Source organism: Micromys minutus, assembly GCF_963924665.1.
Source record: "Micromys minutus genome assembly, chromosome: 8".
Taxonomy (NCBI): domain Eukaryota; kingdom Metazoa; phylum Chordata; class Mammalia; order Rodentia; family Muridae; genus Micromys; species Micromys minutus.
Window position 1 is genome coordinate 36,412,850 of NC_137977.1, and position 26,103 is coordinate 36,438,952.

General features: G+C 40.8%; 1 protein-coding gene across 1 annotated transcript in view; it reads left to right on the forward strand.

Annotated features, from left to right (window-relative positions):
* The window catches only part of HSD17B4 (hydroxysteroid 17-beta dehydrogenase 4), a 68,497-nt gene that overhangs the window by 25,054 nt on the left and 17,340 nt on the right, over nt 1–26,103 (forward strand). Inside the window, exons 8-17 of the mRNA XM_080919682.1 lie at nt 261–448; nt 5,048–5,139; nt 8,040–8,064; nt 9,682–9,810; nt 11,732–11,832; nt 13,745–13,981; nt 15,965–16,016; nt 19,979–20,050; nt 21,434–21,537; nt 22,942–23,007. Of these exons, the coding sequence (XP_080775808.1) occupies nt 261–448; nt 5,048–5,139; nt 8,040–8,064; nt 9,682–9,810; nt 11,732–11,832; nt 13,745–13,981; nt 15,965–16,016; nt 19,979–20,050; nt 21,434–21,537; nt 22,942–23,007 (1,066 nt within the window). The remainder of the gene's footprint in view (nt 1–260; nt 449–5,047; nt 5,140–8,039; nt 8,065–9,681; nt 9,811–11,731; nt 11,833–13,744; nt 13,982–15,964; nt 16,017–19,978; nt 20,051–21,433; nt 21,538–22,941; nt 23,008–26,103) is intronic.

Below are 26,103 nucleotides of genomic sequence, written 5' to 3' on the forward strand. Positions count from 1 at the left end.
AAATCTTGCTGCTTTTGGTAGTTAGATATAAACATTGTTATATTTAAATCTACTTGGGTCTAACCAGAGATTCTTCCCGTTACTTAAATCCTATAGTTGAATTTTGAAACATCACTTTTATATCAACATTATTCTGTGTGATTCATAGCTGTGAGCAGTGAAGCAGGGCATACAGAGTTTTGACAGGCTCCACAGCATCGTATAGTTAGGGTTGCAGTGTCGGCCACACAGCGAGAGATGATGTTGGTCTTGTTTTTTAGAATCCTTATGACTTCCTCAGCTTCTGGAATATATGGCAACTTTGGCCAGGCAAATTATAGTGCCGCAAAGCTGGGCATTCTGGGTCTCTGCAACACTCTCGCAATTGAAGGCAGGAAGAGCAACATTCATTGTAACACCATTGCCCCCAACGCTGGGTCACGGATGACAGAAACCGTGATGCCAGGAGGTGAGTGTGTTACAGTCAGCCATACTGTGTGTGGAAGGTGAGTGTGTTGGAGTCTGTCACACTGTGTGTGGAAGGAGCTTTACAAAAGGATTTAATTTTCTGAATACTTAAGAGAAAAATTCTTTCCAATTTCAAAAGCATTTTGTGTAATTCATGGCTGTTGTTGAAAAACTTAGAGTACAGTGGAAAATATAGAAAATGACCATGAATTTTCCCTCTTGGAAGTAAACTTTCATCCTTTTTCTCTGCATAGCTAGAACTACACACATATTTCTGCAGACAGGATAATAACATTTTACTGGTTTATAATAAGTACAACACAATTATTTATAATAGACTAGTTATATAGATCATATAAAATACAATACAAAATGCATAGCATAAATATGGAATGTGACCTGCTTTATTTTTGGAGAAGTTATGCTTCATAGGAAAATTGGTCCAAGTGTACAGAGTTCTCATGTATGTTTCTTTCCTGGGTTCCTGTTAAGATCCGTGCTGTCTTGTTAGAACTGATACTGATACTGATTTATTGTTGTTAACCAAGGCTTATAGTTGCATTAGGACTCCCGTCATCCTATGCTGTAAGACTTCCTACAAGTGCATACCCTCTTGTGTCCACTCTTAGAGAATCCTACAGAGCTTACCAGTGCTGCATTTACTCCTTTCCCTCTGCTGCTAGATGGGGAAACTCCTGTCGTTTGGATGCAGTCCATAGTGTGGGGGCAGCACCGTTTCTTTATTAACTTACCTATGAGGACATCTTGGTTACTTCCGGTTTTTTTTTTGTTTGTTTTTGTTTTGCATGTTTTGTTTAATTGTTGCAATAAAGCTACTGTACCAGTGAGTTTTTGTGTTAATTAGGCACAGGCTAGAGTCATTTAGGAAGAAACTCAGTTGATAAAATGTCCCCCACTGCATTGGCTTGTAGGGCATTTCTTAAGTAGTGATTGGATTGTTGCTGGTGGGCACATTGTGTGGTGCCGCCTCTGGACAGGTTGTTCCGGGTGGTACAGTAAAGCATGGTAAACAAGCCAGTGAGTTGTATTGCTTCACAGCTTCTACATCAGTCTTGCCTTAAGGTTTCTGACATGTTCCTGCCCTGTGTTTCCTAGAGGATGAAGTGAACCTGTTTCTCCCCCAAATTTCTTTTGGTCATGGTATTTCTAGTTTTTGAGGAAATATTAAGAAATATGATTATTGGTTAATTTGTTAAGACTACTTTATCTGCGTAAGAAATACCTCGTGGCCTTTCATAATGTCTTTATCATTTGCATGGCCACCAGCACTGACCTAGAAGTTCTGTGTTATATCTTGCCAGCATTTCTATTCAAAATAGAATTTTAGTGTTTTTAATATTACCTAGTGGTAGGACATTACTATTTTAATTTGAGACTCCTTGAAGACATGTGATGCTGGGCATTTTCCTATGTTGTTGTACTTCCTTCCTTCCCTGAAGTATCTATTGGCTTACTATTTATTATTATTCTGGGCGTGCCCATGGTTGCCTATGGGTACTGTTATGGGATGCATGTGGAGGTCAGAGGTTAACTGACATTGCTGTTCTTACTCTACCCTTGCTGGGTTCTGTGGATGAAACTAAGGTCGGCAGATAGGATCTTGCTTCGTAGCCTAAACTGGCTTCACACTTGACATCTTGTCTCCGCCTCCTGAGTGTCTGAACCTTCATTCTTGGCTTGAGTTGGTTCCTTTTTTGAGTTTTAAGTGTTTGTGTATTTCCGAAACATCTTTTGCAGGTTTATCTCCCACCATGTGTGGCTTGCCTCCTACTCTTGTTTTTTCTTTTTTCTTTTACTTAATATTCCCTCATATCCTACATTCCAGCCACAGTTTTCTCTCCCTCCACGCCTCTCAGCTCCCCCCCCCCCCAGATCCACTGCACCTCCATTTTCCTTCAGAAAAGATGAGGCCATTCAGTTGTCTTGACAAACACCGTATAACAAGTTACAGCACGCGAGGCACAAACCCTCTGCCAAGTCTGGATGAGGCAGCCAGCAAGGGAAAAGGGTCCTAAGAGGAGGCACGAGCCAGACACCCCACTTCCACAAAAATCCCAAGCTATACAACCGTAAATACAGAGGCCCTGGGGCAGACCCATGAGGCTCTGTGATTGCTGTCATGAGCCCTGCTTAGTTGATTTTTTGGACCATGTTCTCCTGGTGTCCTCCATCCCTCTGGCTTCTATAAAATGTCTTCCCCGATTTCACACAGGTTTCTCTGACTTGCACCTAATGTTTGGCTGTAGGTTTCTGCATCTATCTAATCCCATCAGCTGATGACAATTGGTTTAGGCATGGATCTATGAGTATATCAGAATATCATCAGGGACCATTTCATTGATTTCTTTTTCCTGGCCAGTTGTGTTTGGTTCTACTCTAGGTCTCTGAGCCATCCAGCTGCCGGTTCCTGCCATCCAGGCTGTGTCAGGCATGGGTTCCCTCTTGTGGAATGGGCCTCAAGTTAGAGGAGCCATTGGTTGGCCATTCTCACAAGTTCTGAGACGCCGATGCCGCAGCATGTCTTGCAGGCAAGGACAGGTTGTAGGTTGAAGATTTTGTGGCTAGGTTGGTGCCTTAGTCCTACCACTGGAAGCTTTGCCTGGTTGCAGAAGATGGCACATTTAGACTCTGCATCCCCCATCACCTTCATAGATTCCAGGAAGTTTCAAGTGCACTAGGTTCCCTCCCCAGTCGTCTCTCCTCATACTCTCTCCTCCCTTCCGTCCTGTTTCCATCAGTCAGTACTTGCCCCTAGTTCATCTGTAGAATCTATTCTATTTTTCCTTCCCAGGGAAATCCCTCGCCCCTTCCTGTCAGAGCCCTCATGTTTCTTAGCCTCTTTGGGTCTGTGGATTGTAGCATGATTATGCTTTTCTTAACAGCTATTAGTCGCTTAAATGAGTACATACATACCATGTTTGTCTTTCTGGGTCTGGGTTACATCACTTATAATGATTTTTTCAAGTGCCATCCATTTGCCTGAACATTTTGTGATGTAATTTCATTTTAACAGCTGAGTAGTACTCCATTGTGTAATGTACCACATTTTCTTTATTCATTCTTGGGTTGAGGGACATCTAGGTTGTTTCCAGTTTCTGGCTATTATGAATAAAGCTGTCATGAACATAGTTGAGCTAGTGCACTTGTGGTATGGTAGAGAATCTGTTGGGTATTTGCCCAGGAATGCTATAGTTGGGTTTTGAGCTAGATCAGTTCCCGATTTTCTGAAGAACCTCCATATTGATTTCCATAGTGACTGTGCAGTCTCATAGTCATTTTGATATGCACTCCCTGATGGCTAAGGGTGCTGAATATCTCTTTACTGTTTTTCAGCTATTTAAGTTTCCTCTAAGAAGAGGTCTCTGTGTAGATTTGTATACCATTTTCAAATTGGATTAAATTTGAAAAATTTTTTTGATGTCTAGTTTCTTAAATTCCTTATATATTTTGGGTATTAGCCCTCTATTGGATGTGAGGTTGGTGAAGATCTTTTTCCTTTCTGTAGGCTGCTGTTTTGTCTTTGTGATGGTGTTCTTTACCTTACAGAAGCTTTTTCATTTTATGAGGTCCTTTATTAATTGTTGATCTTTAGTACATATGCTATGGGTGTTCTGTTCAGGAAGCTGTCTCCTGTGTCAGTGAGTTTAAGGCACTTTCTGGTCTATGAGGTTCATTGTATCTCCTTTTATGTTGAGGTCTTTAATCCACTTGTACTTGAGACTTTCTTTCTTTTCTGTGTTTAGGATTCCTTTTACTATCTTTGGTATCCTTGATGCTTGAGCAACAAAGTAACAGTTTTTCAGTAGAAAACTGGAGTTGCCTGGCAAAGATGGGTGAAAAAGTACATATAACAAGCAATTAGATTTATATAAAAATTTCATCAGAGTATAATTGTATTTGGCTCTATCAGTTACAATGTGCATGCACACTGTCCTTTAGGTACAATTGTAAGGTATTATAAACAATAACATTCTGTAGGATATAGTCATCTCTCATTGGAACATCTAAGTACCATAGGTGGGGAAAGTACTTGAAATCCCCAGCTTACTGATGAAGACCCAGTGGGGAGTCGAGCCTTATGCTCACACTGCTGTTTGCTGCACGGCGGAGCCAACGCTGAAGTCCAGGCATTCACTTGCCTTGGGCAGTTCTTTCCTGCACTAAGAGTATGCTCACAGAGTGCAGTGGCTCCGTCCAGTCGTTCTCTGAGGGTGGACTTGCCAAGGACGCTTCCTCCTTTCCCAGAGAGAACTAGGGCTCCCCAGGATTGTCAAGTTTTATGTTATTTGCTTATCAGCCTTGCCCAGGCAGCTCTGGTAACCCTTTTCAGTGAGCATGTGCTTCTCATCATTAAAAGGCACATGTGATGTCTTTGATTGCAGAAACTTGAGAATATGTTAGGTTTTTCTTAGTTGGGGATGAAAAATTCTAAAGCCTTTTAAGATTAATTATATGTAATTTTGTTCACATTTATTTTAAAAGCCTTTGGTTATTTATGTAAAATGTTTCCAGAAAGTAAAATGACTTATGAAGTCTGTATGTGTGCTCTTGGTTATGGATGCTCTTGTCTTTGTTCCAGATCTTGTTGAAGCCCTGAAGCCAGAATATGTGGCACCTCTGGTACTTTGGCTTTGCCATGAGAGCTGTGAGGAAAATGGTGGCTTATTTGAGGTATTTTGAAACTTTGTTGTTGTTGTTCTATTGGCATTGTTTCTCTAATTAAATTTTAAACAGATTGTGCATAGTATGTCCCAGATGCTTACATGGTCCATAGGGGCTGCATCACTTTGTGACACTTTTGTATATGTTGTTATGGAACAGGTGTTAGACCAGGGAAGGAAGTATATACTGTTATCCCAGTACTCTGCAGGCCGAGGAACAGGGCGGGAGTTTAGTTCTACTCGGCTACATGGTAGGACTGTGTTTTAAACATTTTTTTTTTTTTTTTGTAGAAAGTGACATCATACAAACTCTTTTTTTTATTGGTCTCCATATTTAATATTTTTTTTCTAATTGCAATGTGGCTAATTTGATGTATTTAGTAAAATATAGAAACTCTTACTGATTTAATAAGCTGAGTGATAAAGCAGATTTTTAGAGTCAGCTAGGCCAGAATTTGAATGTTTGGCCCCATACTTGTGACTGTGTAAATTAACACCACACAGCTTTAGTTTTCTTGGGGTCTTTGTTACAACTTCAGATCATTTAAAACCCTTGGCATGGGAGCCTAATGTTTCCTTCTTACAACTTTAATTATAGATATAGTAGATATTATGTTTGAGTTTGACAGGTCAATAAATATAGCTTTTTAAATTTTAAATTTAGCAGTAAGCATTTATTTCTTCCTATTGTGAAGCTTTCAATGTCTATTGTAAAACAGAAGCCATATGCAATTCCACCATTGTTGGAATCATTTGTATACTAGGGGTTGAATTTAAGGCCTTGTGCCACCATTTTAGCTAATTTACATATTTTTTTGTGTATCCATTTGTGTTTGATCTTTTCCTTTTAGCCTAAAAAATTCTGTCAATAATGGACCTATTGTATGTAGACTATAACATTCACAATATTTCTTAGTAGCCAAAAAAACCTCCCTCAGTTTGAAGTAATATATTATTAGTTTATTTGATTTGAATTAAAAGCTGATGAATAAATAAAGGGAAAAAAGGTCTATATATTTGAGCAAAGCTATGTGCTTCCTTTTCTAATAAGACCACTGGATGGGAATTATGGAAAGGACTTTGCACCCTTAATTTTACAGAATAGGAAAAATGTAATAATATTGAGTCACTTAGAGTTTGAAGTTTGGTTGGACCTCTTTTTACCCACTTAGAAACCAAAATATTACTTATTTCTTTGTAGTTATATTATTAACCATACAGACTAATGTATCATCTTTGAGGAAATTTTAAATACACAGGAATGTGAATAGGAGAACATGAAAACCATACATTACTCTCCAGAGAACTACTATTAATGTCCTTTTGCATCTCTTTTCAATTTATCATTAGATCTGCATTTTACTTAGATTCTTTCTTTAGATGGGCCTTTATATACATCCTCATCTCTATGGCCATACAACTAAGATCATGCATACATATATTGTTATTTTCTTTTTTATCTTGTGGACCTTTTTTTTTTTTTAAATGTATGAGTGTTCTGCTGCATATACATCCACAGGCCAGAAGAGGGCATCAGATTCCCTTACAGATGGTTGTGAGCCACCCTGTGGTTGCTGGGAATTGAACTGAGAACCTCTGGAAGAGCAGTCAGTGCTCTGAACCACTGAGCCACAAGTATGCTTTGCAAAGTCTGACAGATTTCTGGAGTTGTTAGTGGTAGTTGCAGACTAGTCCAGCTGGTGCAGTTGCTTTGGCCCATGAGAAGAGTTTGTAGTTTGTTACTTCGCCCATATGGTTAAAGGTGGTGCTGTTAGCAGATAGTTGGGAGAACATCTCAGTCAGGTGATGTGGTCCGAGGTTGGAGATGCTGACCCTTGATCACCTTCCAGAGAACTAACGGGAAACCAGGGGAAAGGCTGGGAAAGATTTTACTGAGATGGAAGTCAGGAAGTGAAATACACTTTACAAGGATAGAAAGTCAGATCAAAGAAAGTCATAACAAAGAATCAGCTGCTGTGAGAAGGGCAACTGGTAGTGCTTGCTGAGGTGGGCAGGGAAACTGTGTTCTGCCCAGAACGAGCTGAGGGCAGGAGGAATGCCCTGTCTTCTTCCAGCTAGCAAAGGAAGAAATAACCACGTTGTATTATGGCATCCTTGATTTTGTGGTTGGTTTAGTTGGTTCCATGTGGTCCCTAATGTGGATATGTTTTAGGTAGGAGGAAATAGTTAGCCATACTTGCTGCTTATCGTAAAGCTTTGGGTTAGTCAGAAGGTAGCTGGTTTGTTTTTTCATAACCAGTGATGAGTAGTTTGAGGATTGCACTTTGAAAGGCTAGTGTTAGAGAGTTTTTAGTTGCCTTCTTGGGAATTTGCCTCTTTTCCCTGTTGCTCTTTGTCCTTGGTTGTGGTCACAACCACAGCTGATTTACCCACTGCTAATTGGATATATTAAAAAGACATGAGCACAGAAAAGGCATAAATTGATGAGAAGTCATAATGTTGGGCCTAGAGCCACTATGGTGTCTGCTGTGGTGAGTTTCTTCTGTTATACATGTGAAATTCTAATAAGGTATGGCCAATAGTGTGTAAAAAGGATACATTTCTGTAGACACTATCTCCTTTAAGCATGAGTTTCTGTAATCAGACACTACCCCCTTTAAGGCTTGCTTGAATGATTTCTACAATATTGTGGAAATAAAACACATTATCTTTTCCTGTGAGAATTAGAATGTGGTCGGTTCTTTGCCTTATTTCAGCCTGATCCCCGTGGCTTTGCCTGCTGCAGACTCTGCTTCGATGGCACCAGCATTGAAAAGTCAGGGGGTTTGTGCTCAGCTTTAATGCCTCATTCGTGTCAGCTAGCATCCTAGTACCCCTCATAACTAAGACGTTCTCTTAATGATCTACCTTAGATGATCTTTTTTTTTTTTTTTTTCTTCCCTTTGTTAGGTTGGAGCAGGATGGATTGGAAAATGTAAGTCTCTGTTGGGTTTTGGATTGTGATGGACTTTTTCATTTTATAGCCTGTCTAGCCATTAGAGATGGCTAAGGATTTTGTCAAATGCCTAATCACTAGCGTATACTTGTGCAGACTTGAATACTTGGTCCAGAAACAGGTATTACAGCATGGGAATTATTCTGCAGGAGTTTGCACTGGGCTTATCTTCCTCTCTTCAGATACTATGCTTTCTGTTTTGTTGACATTTGTCCTCCAATGGCTCTGGCTTCCCACATGCTTCTTGCTCTTGCTCTTTCGTCAGAACAGTGAGTGGGAGGGAGAACTGCCTGAAAGATGGGAGGAGCCTGTTCTAGATGGACAGGTAGCTTCTCCAATTCTCTCTCATAATTCTCTACTTTTTAGACGATAATGTTCGGGAGAGGGAGAGAGTGAGCACAGGGGCCACAGCTGAGCTGTGGGGATTGTTCCCCCAACAGTGACTCATTTGGCTTCACTACTTTGTTTTCTCTCCTAAACCTTCTGACCACAGAAGTATGGTAGTTGCTTTTTATAACATTAAAACGTGAAAAATTTAGGATCTCAGTTTGCTTTTAGTTATCTGCTGGTATCATGATTAATCATAGAATTAATCGAATTGTTTAGAAGACTGATATCACTAGAGGACATTGGTACACACATTATATATATGTTTATGTATATACATATGTATATATCTTATATATGCATCAATGACTCCAGTCTAGTTAAACACAAAGCCACTTACATTTCTCGATTTGACTATGTAAATGATGCCCACCTAAAACACCAAGATTAGTGTTGCAGCAACAGCTACACATGGACACTTTACAGGAGGAAACATCTAGAAACTGGTATCTTTTTCATTCTTCAAGATGTCTTATGTTGAATGGTCACTAGTCTTCTACCATCATGTTTAGATGTTATCACTAGTTAGTTATTCCTGTGGAATGTTTAAAAAAGAAAACAGTGTTAACTCTCTAAGAGAACTCAAGCGCAGCAGTACTTCTTGTGATCCTGCGTGGGGCTGTGGGAAGATGGTGGCTATGTAGTACAGGGTTTTCCCAGGTTTTTAATCTCTGCTCCCTATCACAGCAGCAGAGCTTTGTCCTGCCCGTCTTCACCTACAGACTAGGAGAGGGACGCACCTCTGCCATCGGGCGCCTCTGCCATCGGTCTGTGGTTGTGTGCGAGCCTTCTGGCATGACCACATGTATCTCAGCCTTTAGATTCAGCAAGAGGCTCTGCCCTTAGTAGTTGCTCACAGAGTTACAGACGTTTTCTCTTTGGCTTCACATATATTTTTAAAGTTTATTTTAAAATCTGATTTTATTCTGTGTTACTTAACTTAGTGTAGGTGACTTAACATAGGGAGTGGTAGGTTTCACAATAGCATTTTCACCCCTTTATGTTTTTATGCCATGCTTTTGTTCACGTTCCTCTGTCTTCACCTGCAGATCTTTCTCTACAAAACTGACATTTCTGCTAATCGGTATTTTAGAGAAAAATGTATCTGTTTCTCTGTGATTTTCTTTTATCTTGAAGATGGGCTCTTAAGCATCTTATGTTCTGTCTGTAAGGTATGTGCTCAGTCTCATGTTTTCTTTCCGTAACTAGTGCGCTGGGAGAGGACCCTTGGGGCCATCGTCAGGAAGCGGAATCAGCCCATGACTCCTGAGGCAGTGAGGGCCAACTGGGAGAAGATCTGTGACTTCAGCAATGCCAGCAAGCCGCAGACCATTCAAGGTAGAGTCCCAAGGTCCTGATCAGGAAGCAGGGATGACGGGCTTTTATCTGCTTCTACTGTGGTGACGCCTACACATGGTGTTGGGGACAGTTTCTGTTGTAGTATTTGTTCTTAGTCGGGGCTTCTACCCCACCTTTCATTATTTAGTTTCCAGATAAAAGACACACAACTTTTATATTTACATTAGGCCTTTTCTTTTCTCTCTTACAACTTTATTTTTAAAAAAGAGGGATACATGTACATATTTTTAAAGGCGTTTTGGCATAACACTATCTGAATATTTTTGTTAGTACTTAATTCTTTTAGAGGTTTGATAGCATGCATTGAAAGCCCCCTAGTTACCATAAGCATAAAGTTTGGAATCTGATGCCCTCTTCTGGTGTGTCTGAAGATAGTGACAGTGTACTCATAAAAGTAAAATAATTTTACATTAAGCCTTTAATGCACTGGAACAGATATCTACCCTCTAAGCTTACTATACCTTATTCTCTGCCAATAACCCCAAGTTATAGCTTGCGTTTCATCTGGACAGTTTCAACTCCAGTTGTTCAGCTCTCATGGCCATGTTTTCTAGACTCACCTATCCCATGGTGTCTTCTCCCTCTCCTTTCTCTCCTCTCCCCTTGTGGTCCTCCTGAGACCCCCAAGTCCTGGAGTTGAAACCCCACCCACCTCTCTTCTGCCCAGCTATAGGCTGTCAGCATCTTTATTCAAACAATAGTTTAAAATTAAGAATCAAGGCAGCTTAGTATTACTTTTTATAGGACAGGATTCTCTCATCCCGAGGGCAGCCAGGGCCAGCATTTAGCATTACAATACATAGCAACAGACCTCAGCAGCTAGGACTCTTCCTACTGAAGACAGTGTTGTTCCTCAGCCAGTTTGTTCAGTGTTTCTTCGTTCTGTGTGTGTGGTGGGTAGATGGCTGGGGTGTACTCATTTGTGCTACATGTACCTTCTCCCTAAATGCTGGTTGGTTGCAGAGTCTCACATTTTTTAGCCATATGCTCTTTTTATTTTTACATTTACTTTTAATTGTGTGTGTTTATGGGTGTTTATGCACAGGTATGTGAGTGCAGATGCCTGTGGTTTCATCAGGTGTCATGCTCTGTTTGTGAACTCCCCAGGGTGGGTGCTGGGGACTGAGCTCAGGCCCTCTGTAAGAGCACTGTGCACTCTTAACCTTTGAGCTGTCTTCCAGTCCTGACCACATGCTGTTAATCTGATGCAGCTTTTCACTGTTGCCCTAAAAGTGCCTTCATTTCTTGTTTAGTAAAGATGTACATTGATTCAGCACATTGTTTTTCTTGTCTTCCTCCTCCTTTGTCACCTCCTCATTATTTTAGGACTTTTTTAAAGAAAAATTCAGACCCCAAATATTCAGCAAGATATTCCCAGAAATTCTGGGCCGTGTTGCTTTTTTGTTAGCTGAACTCCTACTATGCGAACACCTAGTGGTAACTGCTCCTTACTGCTCTTGTTTTGGATATGCAGAGTATTAACTGAATGTTAAGTTCTTTTGATGCAGAGATTCTTTTATCTGTGTTTATTTTTTGTGAGGGTGGAACTCAGGGCCATGGTATATGCTCTGTACCACCCACTACGGTCCAGTTTATGTGGCATCCTTTTAAAAGTGCAGTATTTTCAATTAACTCTTTGAAAATGTTGTACATGTATATGATGTATTGTGATCATACTCACTGTACTCTTCCTCTCACTGCTCAGGTCCACCTTCCTCTCTCTGTCCCCTCAACAGTCTCAGCTTCATGTCCCTCTACAGGTTAATAAGCAGGGCTGTGAGGCTGTCCACTGGAGTGGGAGGGTTGGGAGTATGCTGTAGCTCGTCTCCAGCACATTGCAGTTTTCCTAACTCAGACCGTAAGAGGCAAGCTATGACTTTTCTTATCTTCTTAATTGTAGAATCAACAGGTGGTATAATCGAAGTTTTACACAAAGTAGATTCAGAAGGAATCTCACAAAATCATACCAGTCACATGGCATCCGCAGACACATCAAGATTTGTAAGTACAAGTACTTGAAGTTCACCTTTCTACAGTCCCTCTCTCTGTTTCCCTGCTTCCCTCTACCCCTGTAGCCTTGCTTTTGGAGGTAGTCACTCTGTAGATCATCATGGAGAAAATCAGTGGTGTGTGTTCAGAATTCATGATGCTCACAGGAGCATGTAGCTTGAAGACAACTTTGCAGCTATACAGAGAACTCTATCTTCTCAACTTTCCTCTGAGATTTTTCTGGGTGGTTTCATGTATTTTGCTTTGGTGGAGGACTGTCTTGCAAGGAGAGAAGGGCATTTGGGTATTGTTTTCTAAAGCTCTTCTTAGTGTGTGAGTGTGGAAGCAGAAGGTCAGCTCAGCTCCTGCTTTTGGCATTGGTAATTGGCACAGAAGCTGAAAGCCTCTCTCTGCTTTTAGGGGTATAGTTTTGCATGTAAGTTATGATAGTGTTTCTTTGGAGTTAGTAGTTGCTAGGTTGATGTGCTGGCTAGCCTCCTTGCTATTTGAAAAGTAACCCAGGAAGATACTGGGTGGGAGAGGGAGAAGAAAGCTGTTAGTTACCTCTGCTGCTGCTGACTAGGACCTGTGATGATGAGTGTCTAGTGTTTCTGCGTGCTGTCCCGCTCAGTCTGCCTCCATGGGCAGCCCTGTTCTGCCTGCTCACCTTTTTTATCTCTGCATGGTTCACTTGACGTGCTTTGGAAGTTGATTTGAATTTTCTGAAGAGTGTGGTGGAGGGGATGGCACCAATGGCTGGTGGGCAGTGTGCTGCAGGTTCTGGTCATGTCCCCTTTCTTCTGCCAGCCAGGAAGCATAGCCCCTGTGCTGAAATGCCCAAGTCAAGAACTCTAGCAATCTAAACGATTCCAAAACATAACAAAATGATTCTTAACCTAGTAATTAATAAACAAATGGGGGATTTATTGTAAACTGCGTAGATAGGATGTAGACAGAATCAACAAACAGAAGCTAAACATTTTAGTATAAATTTCTTTTGTGTTGTTTTTCTTCAGTCTGACAAGCGTCTTTCTTCTTTGCCACCGGTAACCTTCCTTCAGTGATGACATTTCTAAGTTCTTGGTAAAGGATGTTTATTTTAATGGTTCTTTTTCTCTTTTCACTTTGCCTACCAGCTCTCTTAAGGGAAATCATTGATAAACTGTCTTTGAAAATGCTGGTGTGGTTACCAGTCATATGCCTGTCACTGAATGAGGAACAGTAGCAGGAGGGCTTTAGCTCTGTGACACGACAGTACTCTGTTCACTGGCAGTGCCAGGACAGGACACGTAGATCTGACTGTCTTCATTCATTCATTCATTCATTGTTTATCTTTGTTTTACAGTGTCTATGCATGCATTTGTATGTATATTTCTCTCTCTTTAGCCTATAGGTACTTTGCACGTATATTATGGTTTCCAGTTTAGTGTTTTTATGGGGTTCTTGAGTATGTGAGTGAGTGGGTCTCTGTGTTTTTATCTGTTTCTTGGGCCTATTCCTTCTGTTTGATCTGTCCTATTCTAATCTGTTAGTTTGTTTTATTTTTGTCATATATATATATATGATATATAATATTTACATATGTACTATTCCTCAGAAACTTGTTTATTTTTTAATGAGAGACAAGAATGGTGTGGAGCCAGATGGGAGGGGAGGTAGGGAGGAACTGGCACTGGAAACCACAATCACAGTAGATTTTGTGAGGAAAAAAAAATCTATTTTCAATAAAGGGGGAAAAAAAACCAGGTGTAGTAGACAAGAAATAATTTATTACATACCTCCCTGGTATTTTGTGATCCAGGAAGCTGTACTGTTAGAAGACTGATTTTAAGCCTGAGGATAATGTTAGCTTACAACTATGATTTGAAGTAGGGGCCAGCAGATGCTGCTGTGGAGGGTAATAGTCTTCCTGTTTTTCCCTCAGGCTGGTGTTGTTGGCAGTAAGCTTCCTTCATTTTCTTCTTCATATACGGAACTGGAGTGCATTATGTATGCTCTTGGAGTAGGAGCTTCAGTCAAAAATCCAAAGGACTTGAAGTTTGTTTATGAAGGGAGTGCTGACTTCTCCTGTTTGCCTACCTTTGGAGTCATTGTCGCACAGAAGTCTATGATGAATGGAGGGCTAGCAGAGGTCCCTGGGCTGTCAATCAACTTTGCAAAGGTATACCTACCAAGAATATTGTTTTTTCCTGTTTATTTAAATACTGTTGATAAATATGTTGTCCTTCATTACTATGTACAACTACATATACATATGTACATATAATTTTTACATAATATGGATGCTCATTGACTTTGTTGGTTGGCTTAGGAATTTAGTATATTTTTTGATTTTTCTTTTCATGACTAAAAGAGGGGAGAGTTAGTTTCAAATTCCAAGAAGAATATACTCATCTATAGCCCTGTAATCCTGGAGTAACATTGTCCGTCCTCTCTCTACTATTATCTTATTACTGTAATTGTAAGTATCTCAGTTTAAGCTTCTGCACACAGGAAGACTGAGTCAGAGAGTGGTTATATCTGGATCACATCATTCCTCAGTTTAAAGGGCTACAAACTGCCCATGCTTACCAAGAGCATCAGCTGAAGAGAAGCTGGACACACTCCCACCCCTAGCCATAGAGCTATTGGCAACTGTTGGCTGCTGGGGGAAGGAGAGGCAGTTTTCTCTGAGTACAGCTTGGTAAATTATACAGGTTTCAGTTGAAGACCACACATCCAAGTGTGTGGACAGCATAAACTGGTCTTGTCAGGCTTACAGTAAAATACATGAAGGTGGGTGGGTAGGGATGAGAGGAGAGTCTGGGAGGGGCTGATGGAAGAATGGACACAATCAGAGCTCATTGTAAGAAACACTCAAAAAACTAGAGAAGGAAAAGAAATATTATGGGGCAAAAAGAGTCTAAGCTGAAAGAAATCCTTGTAATTGCCACAAGGCTTCCTTCTCCAACAGCCATGAGCAGATCGCTGATTCAGAGCTATGGGCAGATTTCTGTCTAGTTGAATGTTCAGCCGATTGCTAATGCTTTTCCTATTGCAGTAGATGGGAATTCATTTTCTTAGATTATCTGGTAACAGTGGAAGGAGGAGCCAGAAACCTGGGCTGGATTTTCCTAATCTCTCTCCCATGTTATGTGCTGAATAAGATGTTTATATTCTGTGACCAGGAGTCTTAGACACCACAACCACGGCAACTCTGTAAAGAAGCATTACAAAGTCTTAAGACCGACGTACAATTTCAGAGGCTTAGTCCCCCATCATCATGGCGGGAAGCATGGCAGCATGTAGGCAGGCATGAGCATAATGCTGGAGGAGCTGAGAGTTCTACATCTTGATCATAAGACAGCAGGGAGAGACTGTACCACACGGGGCATATCTTGAGCATATGAGACCTCACAGCCTGTTCCCCACAGTGATGACATTTCCTCCAACAAAACCACACCTCCTAATAGAGCCATATCCTATGGGCTACACATTCAAACCAATAAAGTATATGGGGGCCATTCCTATCACACCACAAGAAGTGACAGCTCTCTGGAAATCTGTTTCTCAGTTTTCCTGGCTTAGAGTGTCAAAGCAGCATGGGACAGTGAGGAAGGCACTCCTTCATTTGTTTCCCATCACCCTCGTTCCCCTCTTTCTTCAGAGTTTTCAGGAAGACTGAAAGCTGCCCTACTGTAGTAGGGTGGGGGGACTTGACTGGTTATGCTCAGGTTAATGGATTATGACATTAATGGATATGTTACAAACTTTGGATATGCTCGTAAGGATATGATATGTGTTTTAGTTGAGTCATCTCTATTCAGTTTATGTGTCTTGAAGTTACCAGCCCAGGCCCCATTGGTTCACTTGATTGAGCGGACGCTTCCTGAATGCTCAATATGTTTTCAGCATTGTTATAAGCACCCAGAACAGAGCCTAACTGAGTGATCCAATAAGGATCCCTGGATCTTTCCTCCAAAAGATCTGTTTGTCTTTATACTGGTGTGCTAATTAATTCTATGTTGCATGATTAAGCAAAAACTATGCTGAATAGATCACACAGGAAGTATGGAGAGTAAAATGTCCTCTGTCCTTAGCAGTTCCCACAGTAGAAACTAGGACAAAAACGTTTGCTAATAAAATTTCATTTGTTATAACATAGGTTCTTCACGGGGAGCAGTACTTGGAGTTATATAAGCCACTTCCTCGATCAGGTGAGTTTATGGGAATTGCCTAATACTGTGCTTTATTTTTCTGGTTAACCTTTCAAACCATCTCATTGTGTTAGACTGATATAGACCAACCCAACACTAGAACACTAGAAGCATTCATCTGTAACCTTGGAGTAGATGATGTTAACTAGTAACTATTAGATCTATTTTTCTTCTATCAATAGTGAGATTTTTGGTTTAATGCTACCAGTTTATCTGTGTTAACGCATGTGCCATTATAACTATATATCAGATAGGGTTCCTGTGATTGTTCCTGGTTTGCATAAAGCAAACAGTGCTGAAAGATAAATTTGTCATTTTTCCCTTATTCCCCTTGAGGAGAAGAAAACCAACCTACCCAATATTTTTTTTTCTCAGTAATAATTTGTTTACTAAAGTTTATCTATTCTATCCTTTCTTTCTCTCCATCCATCCTTCTATCCATTTATATTTTTTGAGATAATATCTCTTGTAGCCCAGGGTGGCCTTCCAACTTTTTCCCTAGTGCAGATGATTTTGAATTTCTGACTCTCCTCTTCCTTTCTGATAACTGTGATTAAGGCTTGAGCCACAACATCAGATTTATGTGGCACTGGGGATGGAGCCAAGGGGCTTTCATGGTATGTAACACCCTCCCGACTGAACTCTATCCCCAGCTCCATGTTTTTATTTTAAAATATGAATTTAATTCCCCCTTTTTTTCCCTCTAGTCCTGCCTAGCTACTCTCTTTTGAACTCCCATGTACCTCCACTCTGAAGTTGGTAGCCTTTTTTCTTTGATTATTGTTTTATATATATATACACACACACACACACACACACACACACACACACACACACACACACACACACACACAAATACACACACACAAATATAACTCACTGAGCTAGGTTTTGTTGTTTGGGTGTGTACTGCTGGTTTTATGTGTCAACTTGACACAAGCTGGAGTTATCACAGAGAAAGGAGTTTCAGTTGAGGAAATGCCTCCATGAGATCCAGCTGTAAGACATCTATTTTCTCAACTCTTGATCAAGGGGAGAGGGTGCAGCCCATTATGGGTGGTGCCATCCCTGACTGGTAGACCTGGGTTCTATAAGAAAGCAGGCTGAGCAAGCCAGGGGAAGCAAGTAAGTAAGTAACATTCCTTCATGGCCTCTGCATCAGCTCCTGCTTCCTGACCTGCTTGAGTTCCAGTTCCGACTTCCTTTGGTGATGAACAGCAGTGTGGAAGTGTAAGCTGAATAAACCTTTCCTCCCCAAGTTGCTTCATGGTCATGATGTTTGTGCAGGAATAGAACCCTGACTAAGACAGTGTGCATATAGTTTCAGGGCTGACCACTCTTATTGGACAACCAATAAGGGGACTCATTCTTGGGAGAGGATAATTCTCCTCCTTCACAGTCAGTAGTTGCTTATAATTCTGTCTTGGGCAGGACTCTGTAAAATTTTCCTCCTTCTGTGTTAAAATGTCCATTGATAGTGCTGTTGTTCTGGTTTTAACGCATTTAGTCATGTGGAGGAGGAGAGGCTGTTTCATAGGTGAGTTCCTGAAATTCTGGTTCTTTCTGTCTTTCTTTTGCCCCTTTCATGATGTTCCCTGAGTCACTGATGGAGGAGCTGGGATGTAGATGTTTCCATGGGGCTGGGTTTTCATGATCTTTTGATCTTGTGATGTAGATGTATTTGTTGGGGCTGGTATCCCCACCATTCATTGACTTGTGCATTGGTCCAGGTGTGGTTCTCTGTAATGATCTCCCTTCGCCGTAAAGAGAGGCTTCTTTGATGAGGGATGAAAGCTATAGTTGCCTGCCAGTGTAAGGATAAGATGTAGAACATAGTAAGGAATTCTGCTGGTCTAGCAAAGGGCAGTAGGAATTTTCTAATGTCCATGGCCTCACTAGCTCCTGGAAGCTGGTTAGATTTCCAGTACAAAGCACGATTTCCCTCTTGTTGTGTGACCCTTAGTCTAATTAGACAGCTGTTGGTTGCCTCTCAGCCTGTGAGTGCCCTCATTACACCTTTAAGCATGTTGTGCCATGCTGCCTGTTACCATGGTTTATAGGTGTTGCATCTGTGTAATTGCTTCCTTAGTTTGCATAGTCACAGAAACTAGGATGCAGGAAACAGACTTTCAGGTTAGATTGATGTAAAATCATCTGAATCCTGGTTCCTAAGTATGTGGAGCCTTTAACAATAGGGGTCCACCTTTAACCCCCAAGGGGCAACAAGGGCTACCTCTGTAATCTATATTGTTTTCGGAGTCTCTTAAACTACCCTAACCAGCTATTCAAAAGGAGGTTTCTCATGCCTAGCACTGAGGCTTTTGCTAGTTTAAGGCTCTTATGGGAAGCACTGTCAGCCCAAGTAACTTAACTTCCTTAAAAAAAGTGTGTGTGTGTGTGTGTGTGTGTGTGTGTGTGTGTGTGTGTGTGAGTGATATTTTGTGGAGGTTCTTCCATGGTTCATGTGTATCCAGCCTAGTGTGTTCATTTGGGGAACCATTGTAAAAGTAAGTAGTGTGTATTAAATATTGCCCTTATGTAGATACTTAAAAGGATTACCTTATACACTGATATGAATAGGAAGGCATGTATAATACTTTTCTTGATTTCTTTTATATCTTTAGCCTCAAGTTTTATTTCTTGTCAGTTCTTCAGTATTCATTCATGTCTATGTGTGTTTGTTAGATAATTTTTAAATTTAAGTATATGTGCTGCCGAAGCGAGCACAGATAATTTTAAAATTACTCTTAGGAAATATGCATACTGAAAATTTAAGATGCAGGATAGGCTTAGTGGTACCACTTTAATCCCCGCACAGGGAAACTGAGAACAAACAGTTCTTGCTTCCTTAAGGTCCACTTAGGGAGTGTAGTAAGATTTGAGAATACAGAGAGACAGAGACAAGAAAGGTTGCCACAGGGCCTTCAAATTCAGGTAAAGGTTCAGACTCCATTCTGAAGGTACCAGGGGCTTTACAGAGGACATAGATACACTGGTTTTGGAAATCATCACCCTTATAACGCTTTTATCATTTCCCACCTCCCACCAGCAGATGCTTAGGAGGTTATGATTCTCTGTGAATCTGGAGTCTTCTCTCTCTGTTCATCGATTCCCGCCCAGCTCTTGCTGGCTTTCTCCCTCGCCTAGGTATCCTTTGCCTCCATTCCTGGTCCATTAGGGGCTTTCTCCTCTCTGCAGCCATAGTGCTGAACTTGAGGTGCAAACATGCTTGCTGTTTTCCTGTTAAATTCCTACGTAGCTATCCTCGGACTTTGGGATTAAAAAGTACTGTCTCTGTTGTTCAAGTATCAACAGGGACATGCTGTCTGTGAATCAAAGCTGACACTCATGTTGTGTGGCTTAGGGGCATGGTGTTAATCCCATTTGTGTAGAAAAATATAGAAAAACAGGTTTTTAAAAAAATTAATGTTTTTTCTTGACAGTTTCATACTTGTATTAAGCACTTTCTGGTCATCCTCCCTTCCTTCCCTTCCCTCCCTCCCCTTCCCTCCCTCCTCTTCTCTCCCTCCCCTTCCCTCCCTCTCCTTCCCAACTGCTTCTGTCTAACAAGGTCCCACCACTATTGTTTGCCATTGTGTTGGCTTTTTTTTTTTTTTTTTTTTTTTTTAACCTACAGAAAAGTTCAGAAAAAGAATGCTTAGAAAGTCTTTCACAGACGCCATAGAGATCTGGGAAGGAATGGTTACAAAGGGGATCCAGTATTTAGATGACAATTAGACCTTCCAAGAGTCATCACTATATGAGTTTTTCAGATTTTTGTATCAAAAATATTCATGTTTCAAATTTAGCAATTTAAGTGTTTTATATATGAAATTTCTTTCTTTTAGTAGCTAGGGGAAAATATTTAAAACTATAATTTTTTAACTTTGCTGAATCAAGTGGAAAACCTGGTTAAATTCTGTGGTGTTTTAACATAATTATTTGTCTTACTTTAATTTTAGGAGAATTAAAATGTGAAGCAGTTATTGCTGATATCCTGGATAAAGGCTCTGGCATAGTGATTGTTATGGACGGTAACAGTTTTAATTCTTATAATAATGTCATTAGATCGATAGGCTTTTCATGTAACATTTACCACAGAGATCGATTCAGAAGTTTGTATTAATTTTATAGTTTGTAAGAAAGCAAAGTAGCAGTTTAAATTTTCATGGGTTCTTTAAGAAATATAAGGGAGGAGGGGCAATAGATTGGGGCTAAGAGGCTAAGACAGGTGGCACATGTCAGTGGGTGAAACAGCAACTTGGGCCCAGATGTGAGACACATGACCTTGGGCAAGTCTCAGGCAGAGTTATGTCCACTGTGGTAAGTTGGTGCAGCTGGGTGTGGTGTTAAGGATGCTCCTTTCTATTATGTTAGCTATTTGGAACTTGATTATTCTACATTGCAGTCGGGTTTCCAGACTGTTGAACTAATCATACAGTTTGAACACTGCAGCCACATTTTATCTGTGGTACAAAAGGGATTATAGTAGTTTATAACAGTAGGAAGAGGCTTATAGAAGTTTTTAATAAGTATTGAGTTAATAGAGTGCTAGTTACTAAACATAAACTAAAGACAGTACAAAAACTTAAGAAGAAAAAAGTAGCGGTGTAGAGCTTGCTACTGAGAACAGTGGAAATGCCTGCTCTACCTGATGTTGGTTCTCTGGTGAATTCTGGAGACCATGCCTGGACTCCTGGACTTACCATGGGGCTGTATCCCAGTGAACACAGTGTCAGTTGAAATACCATTGGTACAGTGACGCATTAAAAGCCATGGATTGGTGGCACATGATAATGATCTCGGCACTCAGAGGAACTTTTGTATTGGGATCTCTTCTTTCCAGGGATGGAGTGGTGAATAAAGTGGGCAGGATGCATTCTCTGGGCTCCTTCCCCGCGTGGCTCTTCTGTCCCCATCCCTCGCCACTGGCTCTTTAGGTCCATGAGCTTCTTTGGTGCCTTGACAGTACTTCAGAGTTTGAGTGTGGTAGCTCAGATTTTTTGAGAGGAATTGTTTGAAATGTTGACGGTATATAAAAATTTGATATGGGTAGTAGTTGCGGGATTTAGAGGTTAAAAAAAAAAAAAAACAAACCCATAGTTGACAGTGAAGGGATGAGACGAGAGATGAACACACTGCAGTGAAGCCTTCAAACCCTACACCCACTAGTGCCCACTTAGCTCTGCCCGTGTTCACCCCTACACCCACTAGTGCCCACTTAGCTCTGCCCGTGTTCACCCCTACACCCACTAGTGCCCACTTAGCTCTGCCCGTGTTCACCCCTACACCCACTAGTGCCCACTTAGCTCTGCCCGTGTTTTAGTTTTGAAACCATTAGAGGAATTGATTAGCTTATCTCATTATCTAGGCACATCTTCGTGTAATAATTATTTTTTCCTTTGTTTCCTTTCTAGTCTATTCTTATTCTGGGAAGGAACTTATATGCTATAATCAGTTCTCTGTCTTTGTTGTTGGCTCTGGGGGCTTTGGTGGAAAACGAACATCAGAAAAACTCAAAGTAAGACTTTTTTGAGATATTATATTTGTATGCCTTTATGGAGCATATTATAGCAGTTCAGTATATGTGTTCAGTATATAAAGCAGAAGAAAGCAGTTGCATAGCCTCAAACATCGATTGTTTTGTATGTAATGGGAATTTCATATTCTTGATATAGATTTGACTTTACCTGCTCTACTGACTTAGCCATACTGGTTCTTGACCATGGAAGATGATGACTTTGATCATCTCTTTCCTGTCTGACGACCACTGTCTTTCATTTTTAAACAAATTGTTTTTAATTATGTCTATGTGGGGGAGGGTATGTGCAGGTGTCTGAAGGAGACAGAAGCATCAGCGTCCTTCTGTGGTGGGTGCTGGAAACCAAATGTTATATGGTCCCTGCTGAGCTGTCACTCCAGCCCCACCCTCTTTTGAGTTTTTAAAGATTTAAGTCTAATTCTATAGAGCAAGTTGACTTCATACTTGTAGCTGTCTTCCTGCCTCAGCTTCCCAGGAATGAACTGCCACACCCAGCATTGTCATTCTTCTACAAGACTGACTTACTAGTTTATGAAAGAGTTTTCTGTGGTGACATTCCTCCCCCTCCCTACCCTTCCCCCACCCACTTACTGTAGAAGTAGCTTCTTCCCTTGTGGCCTTTTACTAGTTTATGAATGAGTTTTCTGTGGTGACATTCCTCCCTTCCCTACCCTTCCCCCACACACTTACTGTAGAAGTAACTTCTTCCCTTGTGGCCTTTTAGGATTATGATTTTTGGGATTTGTGGGATAAATTTGATAGTATCTTAGCTTGGCATTTCATAATGAAAAATTATCAACACTGTAATTAGAAAACTGACTTTATTGTATAAAACTTATGCAATAGTGACAATTAATATTTTATTTCTATATAAATAACTAAAACATTGATATAGCTGTGTGAATACAATACAGTATAACTCTAATTACAGGGGTATCTGATGTCCCTGGCCTTCATGTGTGCCTGCATTCCTGTGTCCCTCCTCCCCCCATAATTAATAGTTAAATTATTAGTTAAATAATATTAAAAACTTGATAAACTGTATTACTTTGTTAACATGCCAAATTAAGATATATAAATTGTTTATAGTCTCAGAGTTGTCATCATCCTTTTATATAGGAAAAAATTTCTTTATCCTCTGTGACCTGGAGAATGGTTATGATAATGTTTCTTATAATGAAAAGAATAATTTCAGGGAACTTATAATTTATAAAAAGCTAGAAGTTATGAAATTTTAAGTGTCATTTTCCTCAGAACATAAAACATAATAAATGTCTCTTTATCCAGTTTGCATAGTTTATTGACACATATTGTTTATTGGATGTCAGTTTTGCGAGAGAATCATGTATATTTAAGTTGACACACAGTGTCTTTTGATTTCAGGCAGCTGTAGCTGTCCCAAGTCGACCTCCAGATGCTGTGCTGAGAGATACCACCTCACAGAATCAGGTGAGAGGAGCTAGTCAGGATGATGGTACTGCTCTGCTAAAATCTGCACACATTTTTGTGTGTTAGTGGAGGAACGAAAAATAAACACCAGGCTTCGATTTGTAGAATAAGTTCTCAATCCTTCGGAGTGATCTGAAGAAGGGCTTGCGAGGAATGCTTGGCTTTGCAGATAGGTGGTCCATGGCTGCCCCTCCTCTGAGATGAAGTCTAGTTTGCAGGGAAGAGGTTGAGAGGTAACGATAGCAGAGTGTGGCGTGAGAGCTGAAGGCAGTCTACGCTGGCGAGAGATGAAGGACAGTGTGTGAGCCGATCTGTCCCTCAAGTGGCATTCATGCCGGTGTTGTGTACCTCTAACTCTAATCAGAGGGAAATGGCAACTGTTTACTTTTAGTAAACAGTGTCACTTCTCAGATGCTGTTTAAATGTCCATAGGAGAGCTTTCTCACTGGCAGCTGCTTGGCTGTACATGTAAAACAGATGTTTCATGGAAAAATAAAGATTTCTATGCAGCGATGCACAGGAAAGACCAAACAGTAAACAGCTCCCAATACCAGGTATCACGTCTGAGAATGAGAAACAAAGCAGTTTGACCAGTTACATGTCTGATGCTTATTATACTGCTAGGATTCCAGTTATTATTAAGTAGGCTGTACTTCTTGTTAAAATGTAATTGTTTATATTTTACAAAATTTTTACAATCTAAATTAAAAACAGACATGACCTCAAAACCAGGTCTTGTTTTGGGAGACCCTTTCAGATTTAGGCCATCTCTTCTTGGAGCTAAAAAAATGAAAATATCACAGATGCTTGGTAGGACTATCTGGGTCACTACCAGAAAATGCTAATTTTCATTAAGTAGCCCTGAAATGGATCCTGATCAAATCTTTAGACTTTCAAGATGAAGAAAACAATCTTGAGGGCCTGGAAGCTAAAGGTAAAGTAACTTTCCACAGAAGATAATTAGACAGGTGTCGGATTCCTTCAGAGCAGGAATGAAATGTGCCGCTGTTCTCAAGATGTAGATGTTTGTCCTTCTAAAAGAACAGAATAGAGGAGCTTTATCTAACAAAGATGACTAAGAAACACTGATACAAGGCTGGAAGTAGACAAGCACAAGCTGATGCCTAGGCTAGGGACAGGAAGGGCAGAAGTGATCTAGAGCGTTAGGTGCTCTGAGACGGCACAGCGATGTAGGAACCATGAGAGGGATGCAGATGGGAGGTGAAAGATAGCAATGAAAACTAAACAGTGAGGAATGGGCTGGGAAACTGAGGATGGAAAAGAACAATGAAAAAGAAAATGCAGGGGGCTGGAGAGGTGGCTCAGGTTAAGACCACTGGCTGCTCTTCCAGAGGACCCAGGTTGAATTCCCAGCGCACACACACATTGGATTCAGGGGATCCAATACACCTTCTTCTGACTTTGTGGGTGCCATGCATGCATTTGGTGCACAACATACAAGCAGCCAAAGTACTCATAAAAACAAATGAATCTAAGAACAGAAGAAAGTGAAAACAAGGAAAGCTGAAAGGATAGGGAGGGAGTATTGGGAGAAAGACAGAAAACGATGCAGCGCACTGTCGGGCGAGATCCATCAGCAGCAGCGAGCCCAACACTGAGGACCTGTGCACCTCTGTGCACACCGTTTATACAGCTAATGCCGTGGCTTCCAGGATTGCTAGTCTTAAGCTGGTACATTCTTTCCCCATAGCGAAGTTCCATTTGCTACCTCCTTAATGGAGGGTGTTTTAGGAGTAGTGTAGGGAAGTACTTTACTTTGCAAAGGATTTAGCTTTTTGTATCTTGCAGGACCTCAAATTCACCCTTGGTGCTCTTGCAGGGTAGTTTTGTTTGATTCTGTTCTCCAAGAGAGAGGACTTTCTTGGGCTTCCATCTGCAGTCATGTGCATTTCCAGTTGTGAGTGTGGAGACAGGACTGGAAATCGAATCAAGTACTAATCAAAGAGTTCTTTGATTTACATTGTTGCTAAAATCTTGTAAAAAGCTTTAGAAATTGCTAATGTTCACTGAGGCAATACCTGTGAGTTTTATCTCACTTAGTATCTCCAGTTGTTCTTTGAAGGTGAGCCCTCTTAGCCTCTCGCTTTATTGTTTTTCCTCAATGTGAAACTCAAGGTTGGCTCTCCTTGGTGAAGATACTTGCGCCTCATTGATAGTGCTGGGTGTGAACCCAGGCCCATCCCAGCCCAGTATGTAGCTTATGTCTGAAACTGTCCTCTGTGGTCTGGAGATGCATCTTTTTCATTGTATACACCAAAGTGCATATGTTTCTACTGTTTATTGTTTGTATACTACTTTTGAGAAATAACCATTTGATTTTCTTTTTTTCCAAGTTTTATGTGTGTGTGTGTGTGTGTGTGTGTGTGTGTGTGTTTGTGTGTGTATATGTGTATGTATGTGAGTACACTGTCACTGTCTTCAGACACACCCAGAAGAGGTTATCGGGTCCATTACAGATGGTTGTGAGCCACCATGTGGTTGCTGGGAATTGAACTCAGGACCTCTGGAAGAGAAGTCAGTGCTCTTAACCACTGAGCCATGTCTTCAGCCCCCCAATTAATTTTCTCACACACATAATCTTGCATTTATGTGGAACATACTACAGGAAGGAATACTGAGCCACGGAGAAGTGAGAACTTTCTCAGAATGAGACTTGTTAAGGAGATTTTTAAAAATTGGTTATTTTATTTATTTACATTTCAAATGTTATACCCTTTCTAAGTTCACCCCTTTCCTGTCCCCCCTTCCTTTGTTTCTTGAAGATGCTACCACTCCCACCCTCCCATTCCCACCTCAACACCCTAGCATTCCCCTACACTGGGGAAACAAGCCTTCACAGGTCCAAGGGCTTTTCCTCCCATTGATGGCATCCTCTGCTACATATGTGGCTGGAGCCATGGGTCCCTCCATGTGTACTCATTGGTTGGAGGTTTAGTCCCTGGGAGCTCTGGGGGATCTGGTTGGTTGATATTGTTGTTCATCCTTTGGGGTTGCAAACTCCTTCAGCTTAAGGAGATCTTGAGGCAGATCCTGCACTGACTATAACAATCTCTGATAAAGACCATTATAAACTCA